General features: G+C 40.1%; 1 protein-coding gene across 4 annotated transcripts in view; it reads right to left on the bottom strand.

Moving 5' to 3' along the window:
• Positions 1-23608, bottom strand: part of PLA2R1 (phospholipase A2 receptor 1) — a 121632-nt gene that overhangs the window by 74114 nt on the left and 23910 nt on the right. For all 4 annotated transcript variants that reach the window (XM_030796570.1, XM_030796571.1, XM_003266157.3 and 1 more), the window contains exons 4-9: positions 17437-17610; positions 13321-13434; positions 12673-12816; positions 7145-7339; positions 4584-4741; positions 1106-1204 (exon numbers count right to left, since the gene is read on the bottom strand). In XM_030796570.1, coding sequence (XP_030652430.1) covers positions 1106-1204; positions 4584-4741; positions 7145-7339; positions 12673-12816; positions 13321-13434; positions 17437-17610 — 884 coding nt within the window. The remainder of the gene's footprint in view (positions 1-1105; positions 1205-4583; positions 4742-7144; positions 7340-12672; positions 12817-13320; positions 13435-17436; positions 17611-23608) is intronic.

Raw genomic sequence — 23608 nt, 5'->3', positions numbered from 1 at the left:
TCAGTTCTGTATCTGCAGTGTAAAAAGTTAATTGTCCTTTTAACAAAAATAAAACACGTTGAGTTTCCCAGAAAGCCACAGTAAGACAAATTCCCCTACCCTCGCCCCTGCCCCGTCTTCAATATTTCATGTCAGGTAGAGATTAATCAGAGATCAGCTATAACTAATTCAGAAATTGTAATCATTAGATAAAATGGTAACATGTCAGCTATGGCACATCTATTATCCAGCTAGAGTATGAAGCTTACATGTTTACACATTGATTGGTGAATAAAATGAAGATTCTAAGGGGATGGGTCATTGTTCAATTGCAATACAAATAATTGGATTAGAAGAGAAAATAATTAAAGCACAGTTACATAAAAACCAGGTCTGGAAAACTGTTGAGACTGATAACGCATAGTTCACTCTGACTCAGAGGAACACAATTGTTTTCTGACATCTCACTTGAAAACTAGGAAAACCATAGGTCAGGAACAGTGGCTCAAGCCTGTAATCCCAGTACTTTGGGAGGCCGAGGCAGTAGATCACTTGAGGTCAGGAGTTCGAGACCAGTCTGGCCAACATGGCAAAATCCCATCTCTACTAAAAATACAAAAATTAGCCAGGCGTAGTAGTGCACGCCTGTAATCCCAGCTACTCTGGAGGCTGAGGCATGAGAATTGCTTGAGCCTGGGAGGTGGAGGTTGCAGTGAGCTGAGATCGCGCCACTGCACTCCAGCATGGGTGACAGAGCAAGACTCCGTCTCAAAAAAAAAAAAAAGAAAAGAAAAGAAAGAAAGAAAGACTAGGAAAACCAAGTGTGAGACAGGGCATCACACATCACAGGATAGTCACTGTACAGATGCTGTATCAGGACCATTTACATTTTTAATCTCAAAAGAAAAGTAATCCTGCGTAGAAGATAGCAAGACAATGTTTCTCAGGACAGGAAAAAAAAGAGGAAAGGAAAGAAGAGGGGGGCGAGGAGAGAGAGAGAGAGGGGAAAGAGAGGAGAGAGAGAGAGAGAGGAGAAAGATAAAGAAATTCACTTCAAATTGACGGTGGAATTTATATTCTAGCTATGAAGTCCCTGTACCTAAATTGCAATGTTACCAGCACTTACCTCTTGACATCCTGATTCAGCATCAGAGAGGACACGGCCTGCTTTTTTACAAATGTAAAAAAGTGTTTCTTCACAATTTTTGACTTTCCAGTGTCCCTCCTATGGAGAAAAATGTTACAAGAGAATGAATACACTCTGTGCTGATGCCGATGGGCAATAGCAATTCTTATAAATAAAAATACGAGGGATAATGTGCTCCCGCATGGGATAATGTTTCAGGCAGCACTCCGCTTTGTCATGGAAAGGGTGGATGCTTTGTCTAGGGATGGGAGGCCCCTCTCTCCAGCACGAGTTCCAAGGTGTGCAATCTGTAACTGGGTGGGCAGGAGAGAGGGAGCAACTATTAACAACTGGTGCTTCTTGATAGCTGCCATGTGCTAGGCTTAATGCAGGACGATTTTCATATATTATCTCAATGTTCCAGTGAGGTAGGGATTATTATTCCCATTTTAAAGGTTAGAATTAGCATTTTACATGGTCCTAGAGTCAGTAAAAATTGGAGCTAGGATTGATACCAAGGTCAGCCTGGCTTTCCATTAAGCTGTTCTCAATTTTTCTATGAAAAGATGGGATAGAGCCATGGTTCTCAATCTCGAGTGTGCTCCAGAAGCACCTGGAGGGCTAACTGAAACCTAGATGACTGGGCTGCATGACCAGTGTCTCATTTGGTTGGTCTGGTGGGACTTGAGGATTGGCATTCCTAACAAGTTTTCAGGTGATGTTAGTGCTGCTGGTCTGGGGGGTCACACTGTGAGAACCACTAGAATGAAGCCATCCTCCTGACCAAGTGAGAGTGCTGATGCCTCTCTTCAACCACTTCTAAGTGTTACATTAAATGCTTTGCTGCTTTCATGTCTCTACCTGATGCTGGGGAAATTCCTGGAAGCCACCATGAAACACCCTAGATAATACTGGCATAGCTGAAACTCATGTTCACCCTTCAATGATCCCTCCATCAGGAATTCGAACAGCACCACCCCATCTCCTATTTATATGCTAGGCAGATACCTTCAGGTCTTTCTCTAATCCTATTGAAGGTGACTCTCAGATCTTTCATTAATGATGATATAATAACTGCTAACAGATTAAAATTTCATCTTCCTATAGGATTTTTTAATAACACAAATCAGAACCTTAGGCTAAAGTTACGCAATTCAAATTCCAGGTGATATTTCACACATCTAGAATTTTAGGGGAATGTGGAGCCCTTCCATGACCCTTCCATGACAACGTCCAGGGCTGATACCTTCTTCTGTAAGAGGAGCCCTGCATCGCTCCCCCATGGAGTCTTCCAGCAAACCATCCAGTTACAGGATGGTGTCAGGCATACTGTAGTTAAGAACTGTTAGATGAATGGAAGAACAAATGAATTGTTTCCTAGGCTCTCATATTCAAATTTGTGTCAACTGTGATTTGGTAACTTGTTAATTATAATAATTATATTCATACTGAGTTCTACTCCACGGAAATAAATGTTAATTTTTACACATCTACTATTTAAGGAGCTTCTGAGCTGCCAGAAAAGGGGCCATAAAATATTACATTTATGGCAGCATTGTCCTGACATATCCAATACTATTAATACCTATCCTCAATCTCTTAAAAAAAAAAATCTCTGTCCAAATATTGGCTGCTGTTCTGTAAACTTGCAGAGCAACATACCCGTGCCTGTCAATAAGAAATGATCACCTAAATTATATCAAAACTAATGAACCAATAAATCAGCAGATACTGTAGAATAAACTGTGGTGGGCCAGGCGCAGTGGCCCAAGTCAGTAATCATGCTTTGGGAGGCCAAGGATGGTAGAGTCCAGGAGTTTGAGACCAGCATGGGCAACATGAAACCCCATCTCTACTAAAAATACAAAAATTAGCCAGGCGTGGTGGTGCAGGCCTGTAATCCCAGCTACTTGGGAGGCTGAGGCATGAGAATCTCTTGAATCCAGGAGGCGGAGGTTGCAGTGAGCTGAGATTGCACCACTGCACTCCAGCCTGGGTGACAGAATGAGACTCTGTCTCAAAAACAAACAAACAAACAAAACATTGTGGTGGATTTCAGCAGAGCTAGACCCAGGACAGACATTTAGAGGTATTGTTTCTCCTTCTTCATATGGGGCTGAGAGACACCGCCTTAGCATGTATAATTGTTACTGCACTGTACAATTATAATTGTGCTAGCATGAAAAGATGAAACCATGAAACATGTCACAAAAGTTAAGTGCTTAGAAATGCTTCCCGTTTTGCTGGCATAATTACTTTGTCAAGCCACATCAGTAACATTTAATAAACTGCCTCTTGGGAGAACTTGATAGAGTATCCTGGTGGTTAGAAGAATAAGGACATCTACCAAATCCCAACAACCTCCTAAAACTCAGCCAGTGTATTCAGCAGCTATCTTGATCAAAGAGATTAAGTCTGTTTTAGGCATAATAAACTGTTCAAATGGCTCGGGATTAAGCTAATTCTCTATAATCAGATGCTTTAGCTAAATGAGAGACTAGAACATAGGGATGAATGTGATGTCCAGGCTACTGGGACCACTCCATCCACGTGAGGAGAAAAGCAAGATTTGCCACTGATCCACAATTTTCAAAGAGGTTACACATACTGTTTAAATCCTTTTATGTGAATAAGATAATGGAGCTTAAAAACCATCACTCTCCAGAGTAATCTTCCATCCCTCAGTTCTTCCCCGCATCTTCATCACAGCAGTCAATGGCACTACCATCCACCAAAACCGCGGCTGCTCAAGCCAAAAGCCGACCTCTCTCTCACCCCCACATCTAACTTAGCAACACCTTCTGTTCTCCAAAGCACACTTGGATCTGTCCACTTCTCTTCACAGTCACTACTCTAATTCAACTCTGGTGTAGCCTCCAAACTGGCTTTTCTGCTTCCATTTTATCCTTCTCCTAACCATTCTCTGTATAGCAGCCACAGTTAATTGTAAAATGTAAATTAGATCACGCCCTTTGTTTCCTTGAAGCACTTTATTGGTTCCTATACCACAGCCTAGAAACCTGGCATTTTAGAATTCCTACTGCCCATCTCTTATGACCTCCTCACCACTGGTCTCCTTTTTGATCATGCAACATGGCAAGTCTTGGTGTGCCTTTGGGCCTTTGCACTTGCTACCCTCTGTATGTTCTGCTTAGAATATTCTTCCCCCTTCTCTCCGAGAGTTTTTTTTTTTAAGTCAAAGCTTAAATATTAACTTTTCAGAAATGCTTTCTGTGGCTGTCCTGTCCTGCCCCAACCCAAGCTTTTCACTATCATGTCACATATTTCCTTGGAGCAATCATTACAACTATAATTACCATGTTTTTTCTGTGTGTACTTGTTTGCTCTCTAAAATGGAAGGCCCATGAGGAACAGGGACTGCACCTGTCTTGGTCTCTGCCACAGCCCAAAGCTCCAACACAGGTGGCCTTCAGTACAAGACCAGCAAAGTGAGCACCGAACAAATGAATCAACTTACAGACTGCTCTGCTGAGACACACAGCTGGCTTCTATTTGGAAAAATTTGGGGCTCAAGTGTGTGCCAATTAGTAAAGATGACTGAAGAGTTATTAGACCATTCAAAGGAAACTGGAATTTTATTGCTGCTCAAACCAATCCATGTTTCTGATGCATTTTCTGTAAGAGATAAATGTAAATTACTTATGGGATCCTATTATTTGCAAAGGAGATAACACCCTGGAGTTATTACCAAAATATACCATTTCACATGTGATTTCTTCTTTATTTCTTTGCATGATGAAATCTGTTTAAGTCTTGGTATAAAATGTCTGTTTAAACATTTTCCCTTCCCTGCTATGGTTTGAATGTTTATCCCCTCCAAAATTCAGGTTGAAACTTAATCCGCAGTGTGGCAATATTGAGAAGGAGGCCTCTAAGGGGTGAGTGGGTCATGAAGGCTCTGCCCTGATGAATGGATTAATGGGTTAATGGATTAACTAGTTCTCATGGGAATGGTACTGGTGGTTTTATAAGAAGAGGGAGACCTGAGATAGCACACTCAGCCCCTTCTCCATGTGATGCCCTGTGCCACCATGGGACTCTGCAGAGAATCCCCACCAGCAAGGAGACCCTCTCCAGATGTAGCCCTTTGACCTTGAACTTTCCAGCCTCCATAACTGTAGGAAATAAATTTCTTTTATTTATAAATTACTCAGTTTCTTTGTATTCTATTATAATCAATAGAAAATGGACTAAGACATCCCCATAATACCCAGATCTGCTTGATATAGGCCTTATAAGTGAGGCAGAGTGTGAGCTAAAGCCAATACAACAACAAAGCCTAAGCAAGTTGGATTCCTGGGGCTCTGGTTTCTGCTAGAACCACGTATGTACGTTAAGTAGATCTGAAAAGTCTGGTTTTGCTTCTGCCTAGAGAAAGGAAAAATAGGAAGGCCCATTGGATTATGAAAAGGGCATGAAACAAACTTTTAATCATAGTCTAGCTTAAAGATAGGAGTTTTTTTTTTCCCCAACAGATGTTGGTGAGGATGCAAAAAAGGAACACTTATACACTATTGGTGGGAATGTAAATTAGTACAACATTTATGGAAAACAGTACGGGGATTACTCAAAGAACTAAAAATAGAACTACCATTCAATCCAGCAATCCCACTACTGGGTATATACCTAAAGGGAAAAAAATCATTATATCAAAAAGACACCTGTACTCGTATGTTTATCACAGCATTATTCACAATAGCAAAGATGGAATCATGTAAGTATCCATCAGAGGAGGGTTGGATAAAGAAAATATGGTAAATATATATATGCACACACACACGCACACACCATGGAATACTACTCAGCCATAGAAAAGAATGAAATCACATCTTTCACACATAGGTAGCACTTGAGGCAATTCTGCTAAGTGAAATAACTCAGAATGTCAAATACTGCATGTTCTCACTTATAAGTGGGAGCTAAACAATGGGGACACATGGAGATACAGAGCAGGATAATAAACACTGGAGACTCCAAAAGGTGGCAGGGGTGAGGCTGAGGGCTGAAAAATCACCTGTTGGGTACAATGTTCACCATCTGGGTGATGGGGCCACTAAGAGGCCAGACTTCACCACTGCAATATATGCATGTAAGACATACTCACTTGTACCTCTTAAACCTATTTTTAAAGTATGTTTTATTTCCTTTTTCTTTTTTCTGCCATAGGAAAAAAGGAGCAAAACCTCTTAAAGGGATTGAAATGGAGTTGCTGGAAAAGTAATTAAAACTTGACAGCCTAGGTAGGAAAGGACCCTATGTGGCTGAAAGAGATGTGTAAGTGCCCTTGTTGAGATAAGCAGCCCACAGGGTTCTTTAATTCCAAATGCAAACGATTAGGAAAAATAACAGAGAAGGATGCATGTTTTTACTCCAAACTAAAACCTAACAATTGAAAAGGTCATCAAAGTAGATCCTGGAAATTTTTTTTGTATTTTTAAAAACTGAAAAATGAAATAAATAATTTCAGTATTTTTCAGCAGAAGTCTATGTCAATACATGACATAGTGGAGAGCAGGCCAACTCTGATGGACTCAGGCTGTGTGGAAGCCAGGAGCCTAAAATTCCTATACATGGGGAACAGTCTGAACATCACCTCACCAAATAAATTACCCATGTTCACCGGCTAAAATTGTTTAAATCCAATTATTTGCCTAAGGGGTTCCCTTTATTATGTGGATTACATGATAACAACACACTACTGCCATCTAGTGGCCATAAAGCTAAATTACAGGTTTAGGTTTTTCGTCAGAAGTTTTAGGAAATGAACTTTCCTACTTTAGAAAAAAGTTAAAAATCATCTAATATATGTGGCATATATGAAGATGTTACAAAGTTTCTGAACATGTATTTTGTAAAAATCCAATAAATTTGAACTCCTGAATAACATTTAGAAACTTTAAATATATGTGCAATGAATAACCACTTATAAATAGCTTAAATTTCTTTTCAACTCTACTAATACAAGTAGTTACCACATTATATTTTATGCCTCTTAAGCCAAAGGCAGATGGGACTCACCATCTCCAAGAAGGATTACAAGAAACTCCACCTCTGCTAATGAGGTTATGTCTATTAACGCACTGTTATCAGCCTGACAAGAACGCAAAGCCTCATGCCAGGTCTTTTCTTCTTTCTGAAGTTTGTAGCAATTACGATTGTAGGGATTCCAGCCAGGCTCACAGTGGGTAGCATAATATTTCCACGCATCTTTTTCTTTTTAAACAAACAAAAAACAATGTCATTTTCCACAATTATTTTAACATTACTTATTACAGTTTATATAAATTGCCATTAATATGATTACTTCAAAAATGTGAAAACCAGAAATATACAAAATGACATATATCATGGAATTCTAGATCTTCAGAGTTGAGAAGGATCTAATCTATGCTCTAGATCTAGATCTAGGATCAAATGAACCTCAGTATTTCATTTTCCGGATGAGCTAATGAAGGTACAAAGTAAGGAGAGGAGGGACGGCAGCAAGATGGCCGATAGAGACACCTGTGTCAGAGGCCTTTGAGCAACAGCAACTCCATCTTGTTTAGGAACTGGGTAAAATAAGGCTGAGACCCACTGAGCTGCATTTCCAGGAGGTCAGACATTGTAAGTTATAGGATGAGACAGAAAGTCTCATCAAGAAAGCTTGCTAATAAAACAAGCTGCAGTAAAGAAGCTGGCCAAAACCCATCAAAACCAAGACGGCGAGGAAAGTGACCTCTGGTCATCCTCGCTGCTCATTATATGCTAATTATAATGTATTAGCATGCTAAAAGACACTCCCACCAGCGCCATGACAGTTTACAAGCCGTGGAAACATTAGGAGGTTACCCTATATGGTCTAAAAGGGAGAGGAACCCTCAGTTCCGGAAATTGTATACCCCTTTTTCCAGAAAACTCATGAATAATCTACCCTTTGTTTAGCATATAATCGAGAAAGAACTGTAAGTGTAATCAGCTGAGCAGCCCAAACTGCTGCTCTGCCTATGGAGTAGCCATTCTTTATTCCTTTACTTTCCTAATAAACTTGCTTTCCTTTTATGGATTCGCCTCCAATTCTTTCTTGGGGTCTGGATTGGGACCTCTTTCTGGTAACACCTGGGATCTCATCCCTGCCACAGGGAACAGCCAGAGCAAGGAATAAATGACTACATTTTCATGAAGGCAGCTGAAGGAGAGTGCTGGAGCACATCAAGGGAGTAGCAGAAGCAACATGGAGCACAGAAACCCTTGCCGTCCCCACCCCCACCATCTTCCCCAGCCCCCGTTATAAGCAGCTTAGAGCCAGGAGAGACTTCTCCATGTAAGGAAAGGATGAGCAAGAGGACCCTAGCAGCCTCCAACACCACTAGGGTCACCTACAGTTCTTGCCACTGGGGACCCCTGCAGCCCTCACAGGCACTAAACCCAGTTGAGGGGGCTGCCTGGAGTCTACAGGACTATGCTTGCCCCAGAGAGTTCTGATGCTGTACCCTGTCTGTCTGTGGACTATGGGGCTATTGCGCTGCACAATCTTGAAAAAAGAACCACTGCTAGAATGTCATGTTCTTCTCCAGTAGTGAGTAGCCACAGCACCCCTCCATCCTTGAGGCTTTGTAACAACTGCACCACTTCTACCTCATGGCCGACCATCCCCATGCTAAGCTGCTGTGGGGTTCTCACTTTACCTGGTGTGGCCAAGTTGCCACAAGCTGCTCCATCTACCCTTCCTGGTTGTTGCTGTGCCGTGCCCCTCAGAGCCTGAGCTGGCTTATCACCCTGCCTCCAAAGAAATGGTGCCTTGGCCTCCCAGAGCAGTCATGTTCCCCAGTGTGTGTGCTGAAGTGGCACCCTGCCTCCCAGGGAATCCCTACCCTGGCTGCCCAGAACAGTCACACCCCTGGCACCTGAGCTGAAGTGGCTCCCAAATCCAGGGGAAACAGTGCTTTAGCTGCCCAAAGCAGTCATACCCCCCAGCACCTAAGCTGAAGTAGCCCCATCTCATGGGGGAATGGGTGCCTTGGCTGAGCTGAGCAGCTGTGCCTCGTAGGGCTTGGCTGATGTGGTACCCTGCATCCAAGGGAAACAGCATTGGCAAGGCTGGGACATCCTGCTCTCCAGCACAAACAGCTGTAGCACCCTGCTTTCCTGGAACTGGACTAGTCCCACAAAGCCTGAACTGCTGAGGCACCCCACCTTCCCAGGGAGAGGACTCATCATTTTGCTGCTCCTTGCCCCCCGGGAAACAAGCCACAGGTATATGCCACCATTCCTGGGTCCTTGCTGCTACTGAAGCTGACCTCACAGAGTCGGAGATACTGCTGTGTCCCACCATCCCAGGGTCCAGAGTCACCACTGCCTGGTGCTTCATCTCCTAGAGCTTGAGTTGCCACTGTGCCATACTGGTTCTGGTTCCCAAATTACAGCTGTGCCCTGTTCCCTGGAGCCAAACCTCCAGAGTACCCCTTCTTCCTTGGAGGTAAATATATAGTCAAATTCAGAATGTTCAAATACTGTAATGGTGGTCTGTAAATCATTTATAACTCTAGTATGAAGACTAAAGTCAAAATTGTCAAAAATAGATTGGGCACAGTGGCTCATGGCTGTAATCCCAGCACTTTGGGAGGCTGAGGTGGAAGGATTACTTGAACCCAGGAGGTCAAGCTATGATCATGCCACCATATTCCAGCCTGGGCAACAGAGCAAGACCCCGTCTCTAAAACATAAATAAATAAGTAAATAAATAAATAACCAAAATGGTAAAAATAACTATAGCTACAATAAATTAAGAAATGCACAATATTAAAAGATGTAAATAGTGACATCAAAATTTTAAGGATTGGGGGTAGGGTAAAAATCTAGAGTGATTGTATGCAACTAAATTTAAGCAGTTATCAGTGTAAAACAGTCCATTATAACTGTGTTTTATGTAAGCCATATGATAACCACAAAGCAAAAAAAAAACTATAGCAGATACACAACTGATAAAGACAAAGGAATTGAAATTTAGCACCACACACACATGAAAATCACCAAATCACAAACGTAAACAATAAGAGAGGAAGAAAGAAACAAAGAATCTATAAAACAAGCAGAAAACAATGAACAAAATGGCAGTAGTAAGTCTTTACCTATCAATAATTACTCTGAATGCAAATGCATTAAATTATCTAATCAAAACACAGAATGGCTGAATGGATAAAAGGTTACTAGGAGTCAAGGAGAGAAAATGAGCAGGGGTAGAAAAAAGGATACAAGTAGCAGATATATAGGATGAACAAGTCTGAAGGTCTACTGTACAGCATGAGGACTATAGTTAATGTAGTGTATTCAGGGTTTTTGATAAATGAGTAGATTATAGTTGCTCTTGTCACAGTGGGGGAAATGGGTAAGTGAGATGATGGATGTGTTAATTTGTATCTCTAAAATAACCATTTTACTGTCTATATACGTATCCTATGACATCATGTTGTATACTTTGAACATACAGTCAATTTTATTTTAAAAAATAGTAACAAAGTAAAACAAGCAACAACAACAAAACCAAAGAAGTAAAGAGACTTGACAAAGGACATACAATGAAAGCAGAGTGTTGGGGCTAGATATAAAATTTAACAGAGCTATTCATTTTTGAAACCTTTTTACATTTAAAAGAAGTATTATGGAATACAATTTAAATGGTATTCCAAGGATTTTATACATAGTATGTGGGTGAGGTAGATATTTATCCCCAGCTGAAAAAGAGCCTAAAACTCTGATGACTTCCTTTAAAATGGGGACGACAAATAGGTTTCACTTTGAAAATAAGTCTTGAGTGTCCGCGATGTTGCTCTGGGCTGATATGGACTCCAGGTGGGGCTTTCAGGAACACAGTGCCATGATGTTTTGGACATTGGAGAGCAGTGGTGATGCACATGCTTATTTTGGCTTTCCTTTCTCACGAGACTGTCCCCAATCTGATGATGGCATTTTTACCTTATTTTATTAACCACAACGAGGTGCCTCCATTAAGAACGAATTTAGTTAAACTAAATATGATTTCACTGCTATTTGGGAAACAAAACATTCTTTTAAAATTGTTTCTAGGACTCTGACAGCAATTAGAATCATGGCCAAAGAGTGTTAGAACTTTGTATATCATTGACCCCAATGGTTTTCAGCCTACAAAAGCACTCATGAAATCCTTTTAAAACTTGGAATTTTAGGCTGTGCATGGTGGCTCACACCTATAATCCCAGCACTTTGGTAGGTTGAAGTGGGTGGATCACCTCAGGTCAGGAGTTCGAGACCAGCCTGGCCAACATGGTGAAACCCCGTCTCTACTAAAAATACAAAAATTAGCCGGGCATGGTGGCAGGTAATCCCAGCTACTTGAGAGGCTGAGGCAGAATTGCTTAAACCCGGGAAGCGGAGGTTGCCGTGATTCGAGATCGCGCCATTGCACTCCAGCCTGGGCGCCAAAAGCAAGACTTCAGTCAATCCGCAGACGAATGTGTTGAACTTGAAGCAAAGCAAATAATCCAAACAAGCTAACTTAACTACTCCCATTTCTGGTCTTCTGACCTCAATTAGCAGATCAGAAGGATAAATATAACAGAAGGAAAGAAGGGTGGCAGGAGAGAATGCAAGATGGCATAAGAAAGAAAGAAAGAAAAAATGAAAAGAGAAGGAATGGAGAAAGGAATATGAAAGAAGGAAGAGAGGGAGGGAAAAGGACAATAACAGGTGGTAGCAATTTCAGCAAATTCCTGAAATAATGGAAAAATCTCTACATAAAAAAAAATGACAAGATGCTTCTTTCCCCAGCTTGTACCCCATATTCTACAAAACTTCTAGGCTTAGCTATTTAAAGGAAAATGAAAGTTAAAACCCAATTCTAAGAGACAATATTTAAAAATAATTCAGCTTATTATTTTAAATCTAGAGTTTTTTCTAATTATTTTTGTAATGATTCTTTAAAAAATGGTTATATTTTTATCTCTACATTTGGAGTTAAGACATTAATTCTCAGAGAAACTAAAAAGAGGTTATAGACCTGAAAAACAGAAATAATTGGACTTCTGGTACTAGATTGTGATTAGATATTATTTAAGTATTAACTCCATCTAAAAGTTCTGCATGCGATTTCAGGGAGGAGGGTGTGCTACTAAAAGAGATTCAGAGTGTGGCAGAAAATCAATGAAGTAAATAGTTATATAAAATTGTTTTCTAAATTATGTTTAATTTCTAGGGGAACAATAAGCTCAAAACTAGAATAGAAAAAGAAACGTATCTTATTTCTCTAATACTGAATTACTAAGAGTGCAAATTTTTTAAAAGAGAAGAAGAAAATGTTTGCTATGCTCAGTTTATTTCAGTCTTTAGTAAAAACCTAATGCATTTGTTAAAATCAGTCCGTTTGACATAACATAACTAGATATTGTCTAGTTACACATTTTTTCATATAAATATAAACTAGATTTAACTAAGTTTACATTATGAATTATTAGCAAAAAATAGAGAAATTTACATATATTTTGAGGACAAGTAAACAACATCTAAGAACAACTTAAAATAAAAACACTTACCAACTATTTCATGATCAATGTGGTTTAGATACTTTTTACATATATATGGCAAGGTGGACTCACAATCCCGACTCCTCCAGGCATTTGGCATAAATGAACTAAATGTTCCACAGTGATCTTCAACAAATGGCTCAAAATTTACCTCTGAAAATACAATGAGTGTGTTTAATATTAGAAGCAAAAGCAGTTAGTTTAATATATATTGAAATGTGGTTTCAGCATCGGGGGACAGCCTTTCTATTTGTCATATATAGTAAATCCTATAAAATGTTATATCCTGTAAGATGCTATCTATGATTTTGCAGTTTCAGTCCAGGCATGTCAATTAAATGATTTCCCAAAGATTCCAAAAGACCCACTTTTATTACCTTAAAGTAGAGAGATATTTTGCAATTTGTAGCTATTTTTAAAACAGCAGACTGGAATCTTGGCTTGCACCCAAATCCTCCTGCAACTTTGGCTAAAAAGCTTATCTTCCTGGTCTCTATTTTCTTGTTTGGAAAAGCTTGCCTTAAAGGAGTTCAGTCAGGCTAAAAAATGTTTATAAACTACTCTCAAAAAAGCATGTCCTACGTGCATGGGAAATGCTGCTGTGTAAGGCTGCAGGATGATGCCACGTGACGAAGGCAAAGAAAACACTGCGGGTACCTGGGCTCCAATTCAGGTAGTTGAGCGGCGTTCCATCAGACCACTGCCAGCCAGCGTGTTCATCCAGCTGATTGAGGCCCATCCACACCTCCACTGCTTTACTGCTCATGTGCTCTGAAATGACAATTATGGAGCTTCAAAAAAAAAAAAAATCCAGTGTTACACATCTTTCTTGTTATCCTATTCCTGGATCACGGAGTCAGAAATTAATCCCAGTCAATGACGGGAAAGGTGCACAGAATGCACGTGGTGCTTCTGAGTGATAAAGCAGGTTCCCACCATCTTAAGAAACAGAGCAGGCTCACTGACAGCTGTTTTTCAACTGTGAATGCTTCATGCAAGTACCCAGAAAGGTTGCCTTTCAGGGTTGTCAATCTAGACAAGGGTGCATGGTTGCATACTTGAGGCCATCTTACTTGAGTGAGCTCATGAACTTAAAGGTTTAATAGGGTGGAGGAAGAGGTGTGCAGGGTCACTCCCAGAAAGTGAACAGAGGCACATCTTCAAAGGTAAAAAGGTGTGCTGAAGTAGATCAGGGAGGGGTGTACAGTGTGACAGCCACCATGAGTTGTCCGCTCAACAGGAGGGACCAGAGTGTCTCAGGGGATCCCTAGCAGGTTGGGACCTAAGGCTGTGTGCAGTGCAAACTGGAGGCTGCTTCCATAGCTTGAGGTGGGAGAAGTTTTTATGGCAGGCTGGCTCTGTGGCCCCTCCTCTTAACCAGTCCACTACAACTCGCAGTTTAATGCAATACCATTTTTGTTATAGATACTATGAATAAAAACATGCACTGACATGCAGGAAAACATAGTTATCAAAATTACAGAATTATGGGAATTTTTCTTCAGTTTTTCTTTTTGTGCATCTAAATTTTAAACACTATCCCAGAACAAATAGGTACTACTTATGCAGTAAAATTTTGGGGGGAAAAAAACCAAAACCCAGTGTCAGAAACATAATGAAAGTGGCAATTTTGTGATGCTTTGAAATGTTGCCATTTACTCCTTTAATCTATAAAGGAGAGCATTGTTCACTTACAATTCACCTGCTTCAGAGCCCAATTTATTTTTAGTCAGATGCAGGGGTCCTGCCTGAGATTAAGACCCTGACGGATAAGGGTTATAAACAGGGTGACCATATGCCCCCGTCTTCCTGGAAAACTCATGGTTCATGCTGGTATTTCCAGAATAATTATTAATCACAGTCCCTTTTACTATCAAAAGAGTCTCAGTTTGGATGATAGATTGTATGATTACCCAGGTTGTGAAGGTCATTCTAGTCATATAACAAGGCTGCAGCATCCTCAGTGACTAGATATTTCAATACAATTGTGAAAAACTCAAAGAACCTAACCCATTTAAGAAAAGAGAAAAAGGTGCTTTATAATTTTGAGACTCTCAGAAATCAATAAACAGAAACAGCATACTATACATGGGTTTCACCCTTCCAAGTTTCTGTGGCATTCACATGGAATCTCTTTCTAATGTCCATTTGATTATTCCTTTCAATAGCACCATTCGATTGAATCGTTTAGCAGGTCTTATGATGATAAGAAGTGAAATGGATTGACAGGGCAGGGAGAAATTTTCACATTTCACATCCAGGCAAGTGCCAAGTGATATTTTAAAATCTAGTTAAAATATTAAAACGTTAATTATTCTTATCTTAGAATTTTTTTTGAATACCCGTTGTGCAATTGTTTTAATAATGCAGATAAAAAATCATTGTGCAATTTATAATCTGTGTCTGAAGGCACAAAAAACCATCTATTTACCTTTAGGACTAAGCTGGCCCACAATACTATATATAATAAGAAACTCGAATTTAAATTCCTTTGGATATTTCTTGGTATTCATGACAGCTTAGATAATTCCTTGTACCATAGTATATGTTCACCAGAATTAGCAAGAAACATCAGACTATTTTCATCATTAAAAAATACCTTGGTTGGAACAGGTTTCTGTCTTTATGAACAGACTTCTGTTTTTCCAAACAATTCCCAAAAACTAATTATAGAACTGAGGTAGTTAAATCAAAGTCCCTGACATGTCTTATTTTTTTAATGGTTATTCAAATTTGATGAATAAGTCCAGACCTTCTCATGAGAAATCCTGGCAGTTAAGATAGATAATTGTAATTCATAAATGGCGTGTAAACTTTTATATAAAAACCATTTCAGGCTTAAAATGATTTTGAAAATTGATGTTTTCCTGCACTATGACTTACTCAAATCAAATTCAATAATAATTTCTGACTTTTAGGGTGGGCACACATTGCTCATTCATTTCTTACGATCCTTCTGGAAGATATTAACGACTTACAAAAGCTTTAAAGTGTGCTTACTTTTCCATCCAGTGAACCCACTTCTGCAAACTTATAGAGAAATAATTGGGGATGTATGCACAAAGGTTTGTGCAGGGATGGTTTATAATATCAACAAATAAATACATAACAAAGCAAATAGTTTTATCAATATCTCTAATATATTACCACTAATCTATACTACTATGTAACCATTAAAAATTATGATGTAGATCTATATTTACAGATACGGGCAAATGTTCATTATATGCAGGTAAATAAAGTAACCAGATTACCAAACTGTGTACATAGTTGTTGTTAAATGGTTAACACACACTGAGTGTTTGTTATGTGTGCTGGGCACTTTTCTATGGTTTCACCTGTATTAAAATATGTAATCCACACCAGGAATTTGCATTGTTATTATTTCCACTTAGTAGAGGGGGAAATTGAGGCACAGAGCGGTTAAATCACTTGCTGGAGTAACCTTGCTACTTAAGTGGTAGAGGCAGGATTCAAACCCAGGCAGGTGGCTCCCTGCTCCTAACCTGAGCAGGTGGTTAAATCACTTGCTTGTATCACTGTGCAATAGCTGCCATGTTTTTATTTAATTTTATTTTTTATTTATGTATTTATGTTTTTGATATGAAGTCTCGTTCTGCCACCCAGGCTGGAGTGCAATGGCATGATCTTGGCTCACTGCATCCTCCACCTCCCAGGTTCAAGTGATTCTCCTGCCTCAGTCCCCTTAGTAGCTGGGACTACGGGTGCACGCCACCACATCCGGCAAATTTTTGTATTTTTAGTAGAGAGAGGGTTTCGCCATGTTGGCCAGGCTGGTCTCGAACTCTTGGCCTCAATTGATCCACCCGCCTTGGCCTCCCAAAGTGCTGGGATTACTGGCGTGAGCCACTGTGCCTGGCTGCTGCCATGTTTTTATATAATACCATTTGTTTTATATACTGTGTATGTACACATGCATTTATATGTTTTTGCAGAGAAACACAGTTATCTCTGGATTACAGAACTATGGGAAGTTTTTTATTGGTTTTTCTTTCTATATACCTGAATTTTACAAATTATTCTAAAATAAACATGGACTACATATGCAATAAAATTTGAAAAAAATTGGCATCAAAAACTGTTAATGAAAGTGACTAATTTTGTGATATTTTCTAATGTTTCCACAAGTTTTTAAAGAGGTATATGTACATACATACAAATACATTTAATCTATAAAGGAAAAGTAAGAGGAGAGTTTAGGCAATGAGTGAAACATAAGTCTTAGTTTATCAGCACAATTCTTTTAACATATTATTGTCTATACTGTTAGTTAACATATATGTGCTTTTGCTTTTCCCACTAAATTTTAAGGTTTTGTTTTTGGGACCCACCAGAAGGCCTGTGATGTACCTGTACATGATGAATGATATGTAAGATTCTGTTTAATTAATAAAATGCTTAATGATTTATTAATGGAAATGGAATGGCTAAGATCTCCAGAAGAGCAAGAAATAGCCCTTAAATTTAGAAATCTTCCTGATCCACTTGTTAGAACTGCAACTCTCCTGAGTCCCTTGCTGTGGCCTCAAATTCTCTTCTCCAGGAGGAGAAAATAAGAAAGACATCACTGGATGCCAAATGGAATCATTCAAGGTTCATGGAAAAATTTTGGGTGAGAGTTTTGGGCCATATTAAGGAAAAGAAAAATCTTTTTTAAGAACTTTTTTTCAGAATATATTTTTGTATATGTGAAAACAGTTAACAACCATCTTTTATTGTATCAATATCAATGTGCATCATCCACCTACTTACCCCTTATGAAATTTTCTTCAGTTTCATCTGTAATACTTAACAGCGCACCTCCTTGCATCTGGCATGAAAAATGTGCCTCACTCCAAGAAAGAGATGAAAGCAGGTTGAACTGGTAGCAAATGTGTGAATTAAGGTCCTTCTCCCAAATAGTATCACAACCTACTTCTGCAGAGGCTGGAAACAATGGCCATTAAAAACATCCAAGTCTTATTTTATCTATACAGCAACATATTTCTAAGATAAATCTGAATGGAATTATTCTATCTTGCAATCTCTAAAACTTCAGTGCCTTATCTATTCTTGATTAGGTCTTTATGATAAAATCTGCATTGTTATCCCATTGCTAAGATATGGTTAAATTCTTTCATGATTTACCTAAGGAAATATAAGAAATCACCAATGAAGAAGCTATGATCCTTTCCAGAGTAATATTAGGAACGAGTTTTAAGAGAAGGAAATGGAAGAGAAGTATTTGTGAAAATAAGATCTAAGTTCTTTTGTCAGTTAGAACTTTATATTGAAAACTTGTGACTTTAAATGTTCATTTTAGCAGATACAAATGTTATTTCAAAGGCATTTCTCCCTAAATACAAAATGCTAAAATAAAAGGATACAGTAGGAATGTGAGTCAATAGTAAACACAAGTTTTCAAATAAACATCAAGCACAGGAACACTGACATATAGTTTAAGAAAGTTCTTTCAGCCAAGAGGAATAGAAGCAAGGTCCACTTGTAAGACATTGGCCAAAGATTGCATAGTATGCTCAAAACGATATTTAATCAAGTATGAAATGGGAAGCTGAAGTCTGAAGTTTTTTTGAAATAACAGAAAATTAAGATTGAGTTTGGGTGCTTTTGCTAACATTTAAAATCAAACTCCAAGGTGAACTAAGTAGCCACAATAATGACTGGAAATCAAACTCAGACAGAGAATGTCAGAATGCAGAGAATGTGAGCCATACTGCAGCATGACTGAAAATGACTGACAGGCAACCAGCTGAAGTCTAGGACGGCCTTTCCCAAAGTGTGTTTCCCAAAGTAAGACAACTTTAAGAGGCTCCCCTAGAAAATCTGAGACACAATGCATGCATAGCGTTCTCTGGGAAATTCACAATGAACATTAGCGTATTCAAAGCTCTGAGAAGTTTTGTAGCAAAGAAACATGCTTACTTTTAATTCAGTGTACTTCAAACTTATTTGACAATAAAATCTTTTTTGTTTGTTTTTTTTTTTCTCCCTCATAACACTTAGTTAGATGGTCCCCTTGGGAAATGTGGAAAGTTTATTTTCATGTCTGGTTGCAACACATATTCCAGAGGTTTTAAATCACATATAAATCTAAGGTTGCCTATAGAGTTTCCTGACTGATACATGTGTTTATAGAAGGATCCAAGATTAAAGGAAGGCAGAAGATAAGGCTATCACCAAGTAACACTGAAGGGAAGGAAAAGAAAGAAAGGAAAAAGAGAAGGGAAATTTTCAGTAACCATTTTGCCCTGATGGCTGAAATTTCCCCATTGAGATGGAATCCTTAGAGATTGTTTTCAGTTAAAATCCTAGGCCTTCCCTGAGAAGGACAATATACTACTACGTGTTATGAGATACTAGTTCAGCCATACTCATCCACCATGACAGCTGAGACCATGATGGGGGAGTGGGGGTGTGTTCATAGTTTTGCATGCATAAGAATCATTTAGGACAGTCACAGTGGCTCATGCCTGTAATTCTAGTACTTTGGGAGGCTGAAGCGGGAGGATCACTTGAAGTCAGGAGTTCGAGACCAGCCTGGTCAACAAAGAGAGACCCTATCACTACAAAAAGAGAAAGAAAGAGGCTGGGTGTGGTGTCTCAGGCCTGTGATCCCAGCCCTTTTGGAAGCTGAGGCAGGTGGATCGCTTGAGCCCAGGAGTTCAAGACCAGCCTGGGCAACATGGTGAAAATTTTTTTAGTGCTGACATGATGCCACAAGTAGAAAATTCGACTCCTGACCTCATGTGATGGGTTTTGGTCAACACTTTGTTTCATGCACAAAATTATTTTAAATATTGTATAAAATTATCTTCAGGCTATGGGTATAATGTATATATGGAACATAAATGAATTCTGTGTTTACACTTGGGTTCCGTGCCCAAGAAATCTTATTATGTATATGCAAATATCCTAAAATCAGAAATCTGAAACACTTTTGGGCCCAAGAATTTTGGATAAGGGATACTCAGCCTGTATAAGAATTTGTACTTCTGTACAGGCAGACACAAGTCCTTTCTCTGCTTCTCTAGGATAGGCTGCACGTCCCTCCATGAATCTCATTTGTAGGTTGTAAGTAACAAATGGAATGAAAATGTTGTAGACACGGTGATGTGCTGCTCTTTAAGGACTGTTTTGGCAGAAGAGTCTCTTTGCCCAGTGTCACTCTCCCTTCCCAAGGGCAGCTGACAGACCAGGACTGGTCAATGTAGTGATACACTTAGCCCCCATATCCCATCAAAGGGCAACTCTGAAGGGTCACCCCAGCTTGAGAACTCTGAAGATCAAAGGCTGGTGTCTCAGGTATGTTTATTATTCTTGAAAAATTCTAATCTAAGGGCTAGAATCCTATTGTTACATTCTTTACATCTTTGATTGTCTTTATATCATCTCTTCTATTGCTAAATTATGAGCTCTAGGGAAGCAATTGTGTCATATATAACTTTGAGTCCCCTATTATGTGATGAGAGATTATCAAAATCTTTTTCATGGTGTTATAAATAGGTGATTTTTCCCTCCTAAACTACACCTCTTTTATAATAAACTGAAGTGCATATGTAGAATGACTTGGGAAGTATTTCATCCTCTTCTAATTTCCCACTTAGTCTCATACACTGAATCTAGCCATTAATGTATATCTTGTTTAAGGCCATCAATGACCCCCGTGTTGCCAAATTCAGCAACTGTTAGTTTGAGACTTTATCAAACAAGGCCCTTCATCAGCGCTTGGCAGGCTGAGTTCCCTCTCCGTGCTGATTTACTCTTTTCTTGACTTCCCATGACTGGCTACCCTTATACCTCCCTGGCTGCCCCCCTTTCAGTCTCCCTTGCCGATTTATTCTTCTCTACTCAAGTTAAATGTTGGAGGCCTTAATACTTGGCCCTGAGCCCCCTTCCTTTCTATTCTACACATTCTTTCTATACATGGCCATCTAGCCTGTTCTCATGGGTCCATTTCCTGTAACTTCCAAATACATAGAGACCATTACATCTACCTACCTAGTCCGCATCTCTACATAACTGACTCACATGTGACGTGCCAACCTGAACAGTATTTAATTTTCTTTTCCAAATGTATATCTCCATAAACTTAGCTATGCATGTCAGAAACATGGAGTCTGAATTAATGTCTCACTTTTTCTCCTAGCCTCCAAGTTCTTAGGAGTGAGTAGTCCTACTCCTGGTTAAAAACCTACATGTGATTCTTGAGGCCTTACCATAGGCAGTTACAAAGGCTCTACCTGGCAGGCCTCATGGGGGAAAGCTGCCCCTACCCCAGACTTGGTGCTGAGCTGGCACACTGTAGTTTCTAAAGAGAGTCATAGTTAAGGGTTCAGGACCCTCAGGCCCATCGTGCTCTGTGTTATTTGCATTTCTGGCACACGTGCCTTCCATTCCTAGGTCTCTTTCTATGTGAGGCCTTGGGCCAAGGTCCTCTTCAGGTGCCTCTGCTGAGGCTGGGATGGAGTGGGAAGGAGGGGAATCTTGAAGACGCTTTTTTCCCACTCTGACTCAGTGCTCAGTACTTTTCGACTCCTAGCTCTTCCCCTCACCTTACCCCAAACCCAGAATCTATACAACTGAAAAGGCTTTGTTGTTGTTGTTTAGGGTTCTCTCAAAGGTCAGCTGAGCTGAACTCAACGTCTGTGCTGATCCACTGACCCTCGATGGCTGTGCTGTTCCCTGGGGAGAAATGGAACAGGGGGAGATGGCGAATTCTTCTTTTAGTCTCTTCATTATACCACCGTAGTGAGTGATCAACAGCTTAACACCTTCATTTTTGGCTTGTTGCTTTAATCAGCTACTCCAACACCTGACTGCTCAGCTGTTTCCAGCCCAGCTAAGCTCCTGACAACCAGGTCCTGTTCAGTTTATCTACAAATTAGATGTTCAATACATCCACATTTCTCCAATCCCCTTGCTGCCACCTAACTGAAGCCACCACTACTCCTGGCCCAGACTATTGCTCTAGCCTTCTACCTGGTCTCCAGGATTTGCCTATTGCTCCCTTCCAAGCCATTCAGTATAATGGAGCCAGAGTAATCCTTAAATATATTTTTTTAGATCATCATTCCCCTGCTTAAAACCCTTTGATAGCTTTCTTTTGCACTTAGAAGTAGGTAAGTCCTTACCTTTATGACACTCATGGACTCTGTCTGCCCTTTCAGAGTGTCTTGTTTCTCTCTCCTTCAATCACTGTCCTCTTGCCACATTGTCTTTCTTAGATGGCAATAACCTCTTTCCCCCCTCAAAATCTTCAGATATTTGGCCAGTGACATGCTGAGGGCTGGGGGTGGAGGAGCACTCAGCCTGGACAGGTGGGCATATTTTATCACTGAAATTGTTTGGAATTGTTAGAGCATGTGCATGGTGAATCAAAAGCATGCCCTCTTTTACTTGGTTTTATTATTATTTTTTAGTTCTATTTAAACCATATACCCCCTTTATTGCCTGCATCCCATGCTGACCACTCCCTCTCCCCTTTCTTTACACATGGCTGCATCATGCATCTCTGTGTGAATATCTCATTTCTCCACTTTCCATTTTGACAACTTCTACTCATCTCTTGGGCTAGAGTTCAAATACAACTTCCTCAGGAAAACCTTCCATGACTCCCAATTTTTAACTTTGGTTTCTCACTTATAATACTGTATTTTCTTAAGGTAGAACTTATGACAAACTGTAATTGTGTATTAATTTGGATATTATACTTGAATGTGAATTTCATCAGGGCAGGCACTATGACTTTCATATTTCACATTCATGGTTATAACCCCAGGAGCCAGAGAAGTCCCTGGCACATAGTAGGTGTTCAATACATGTTTGTTAAATGAATAAATGGATGAATGGTATGTGGAAATGGAGGTCAAGGTCAGGCATGCATTGTTGTAGAAGTCAAGAGGAGACAGCGCCCTGAAGAAGGTATAGACAATTCTTTTGCGAATTCTCTTTACGTAGAGGATGACAGACAGAGGTGTTTTCAGGAGGCAGAAATGGGGGTGAAAGAATTGCATTATTTTTAAGATGTTATTTTAAGACTCGCACAGGTCTAACTGCTAAGGAAAAGGGCCCAGCAAAGAAGCACCCAGGGGTGTGCACTGGAATCACCTAGAAGTTTGTTAAAACACAGATTGCTGGGCTGCACTTCTAGAATTTCTGATATGATGGTCTAGGGTGTGATTGCTACTTTGCGTTTCTAGCAAGCTCCCAGGGAATTTCAACGCTGCTGGAACAGGGACCACACATTGAGAACAACTGAGATACAGGCTGGAGAAGGCTGGATGGGGTGCTCCAGAGCCCAGGTGGGGAGACTTGGCCCACGTAGGAGGAGGAACATCATCCTCGTGCATAGAAGGGAGGAAATAAAGATGGGCACAGACGCAGGTAGGCTTAAAGGTGAGGGAGCAGGAAGTTGCCAAACGGCCTGTCTGATGGATCTTTTTGCCATTATGAGGTAGGAACTGAGGCCACCTAATGAGAATCAGAAAGGAGACTGGAAGTTAGGGTTAGAAGTTAGAGGAGAATAGAGAGGTTGGCAGGGTCATTGTGGGGTGTGAGAGCTGCATGACAGAAACATATAGCATTGCTGATCCATGTTGAGGGCTCAGGAGAGTGCAGCCATATCTTTGTTGTATCATCTGCTTGTTTTTCTTTTTTGCGGGAGGTGGCGGGGGCGGTGCTGGCGGGCGGCGACAGAGTCTTGCTCTGTCACCAGGCTGTAGTGCAGTGGTGTGATCTTGGCTCACTGCAACCTCCACTTCCTGGGTTCAAGCCATTCTTCTGCCTTAGCCTCCTAAGTAGCTGGGATTACAGGTGCCCACCACCATGCCCAGCTAATTTTGTATTTTTAGTAGAGATGGGATTTCACCATGTTGGCCATGCTGGTCTCGAACTCCTGACCTCAGGTGATCTGCCTGCTTCGGCC

This window comes from Nomascus leucogenys, chromosome 17 (assembly GCF_006542625.1).
Source record: "Nomascus leucogenys isolate Asia chromosome 17, Asia_NLE_v1, whole genome shotgun sequence".
Classification (NCBI taxonomy): Eukaryota; Metazoa; Chordata; class Mammalia; order Primates; family Hylobatidae; genus Nomascus; species Nomascus leucogenys.
The sequence above is the reverse complement of the archived record's forward strand: the minus strand, read 5'-3'. Positions and strand labels throughout refer to the sequence as shown.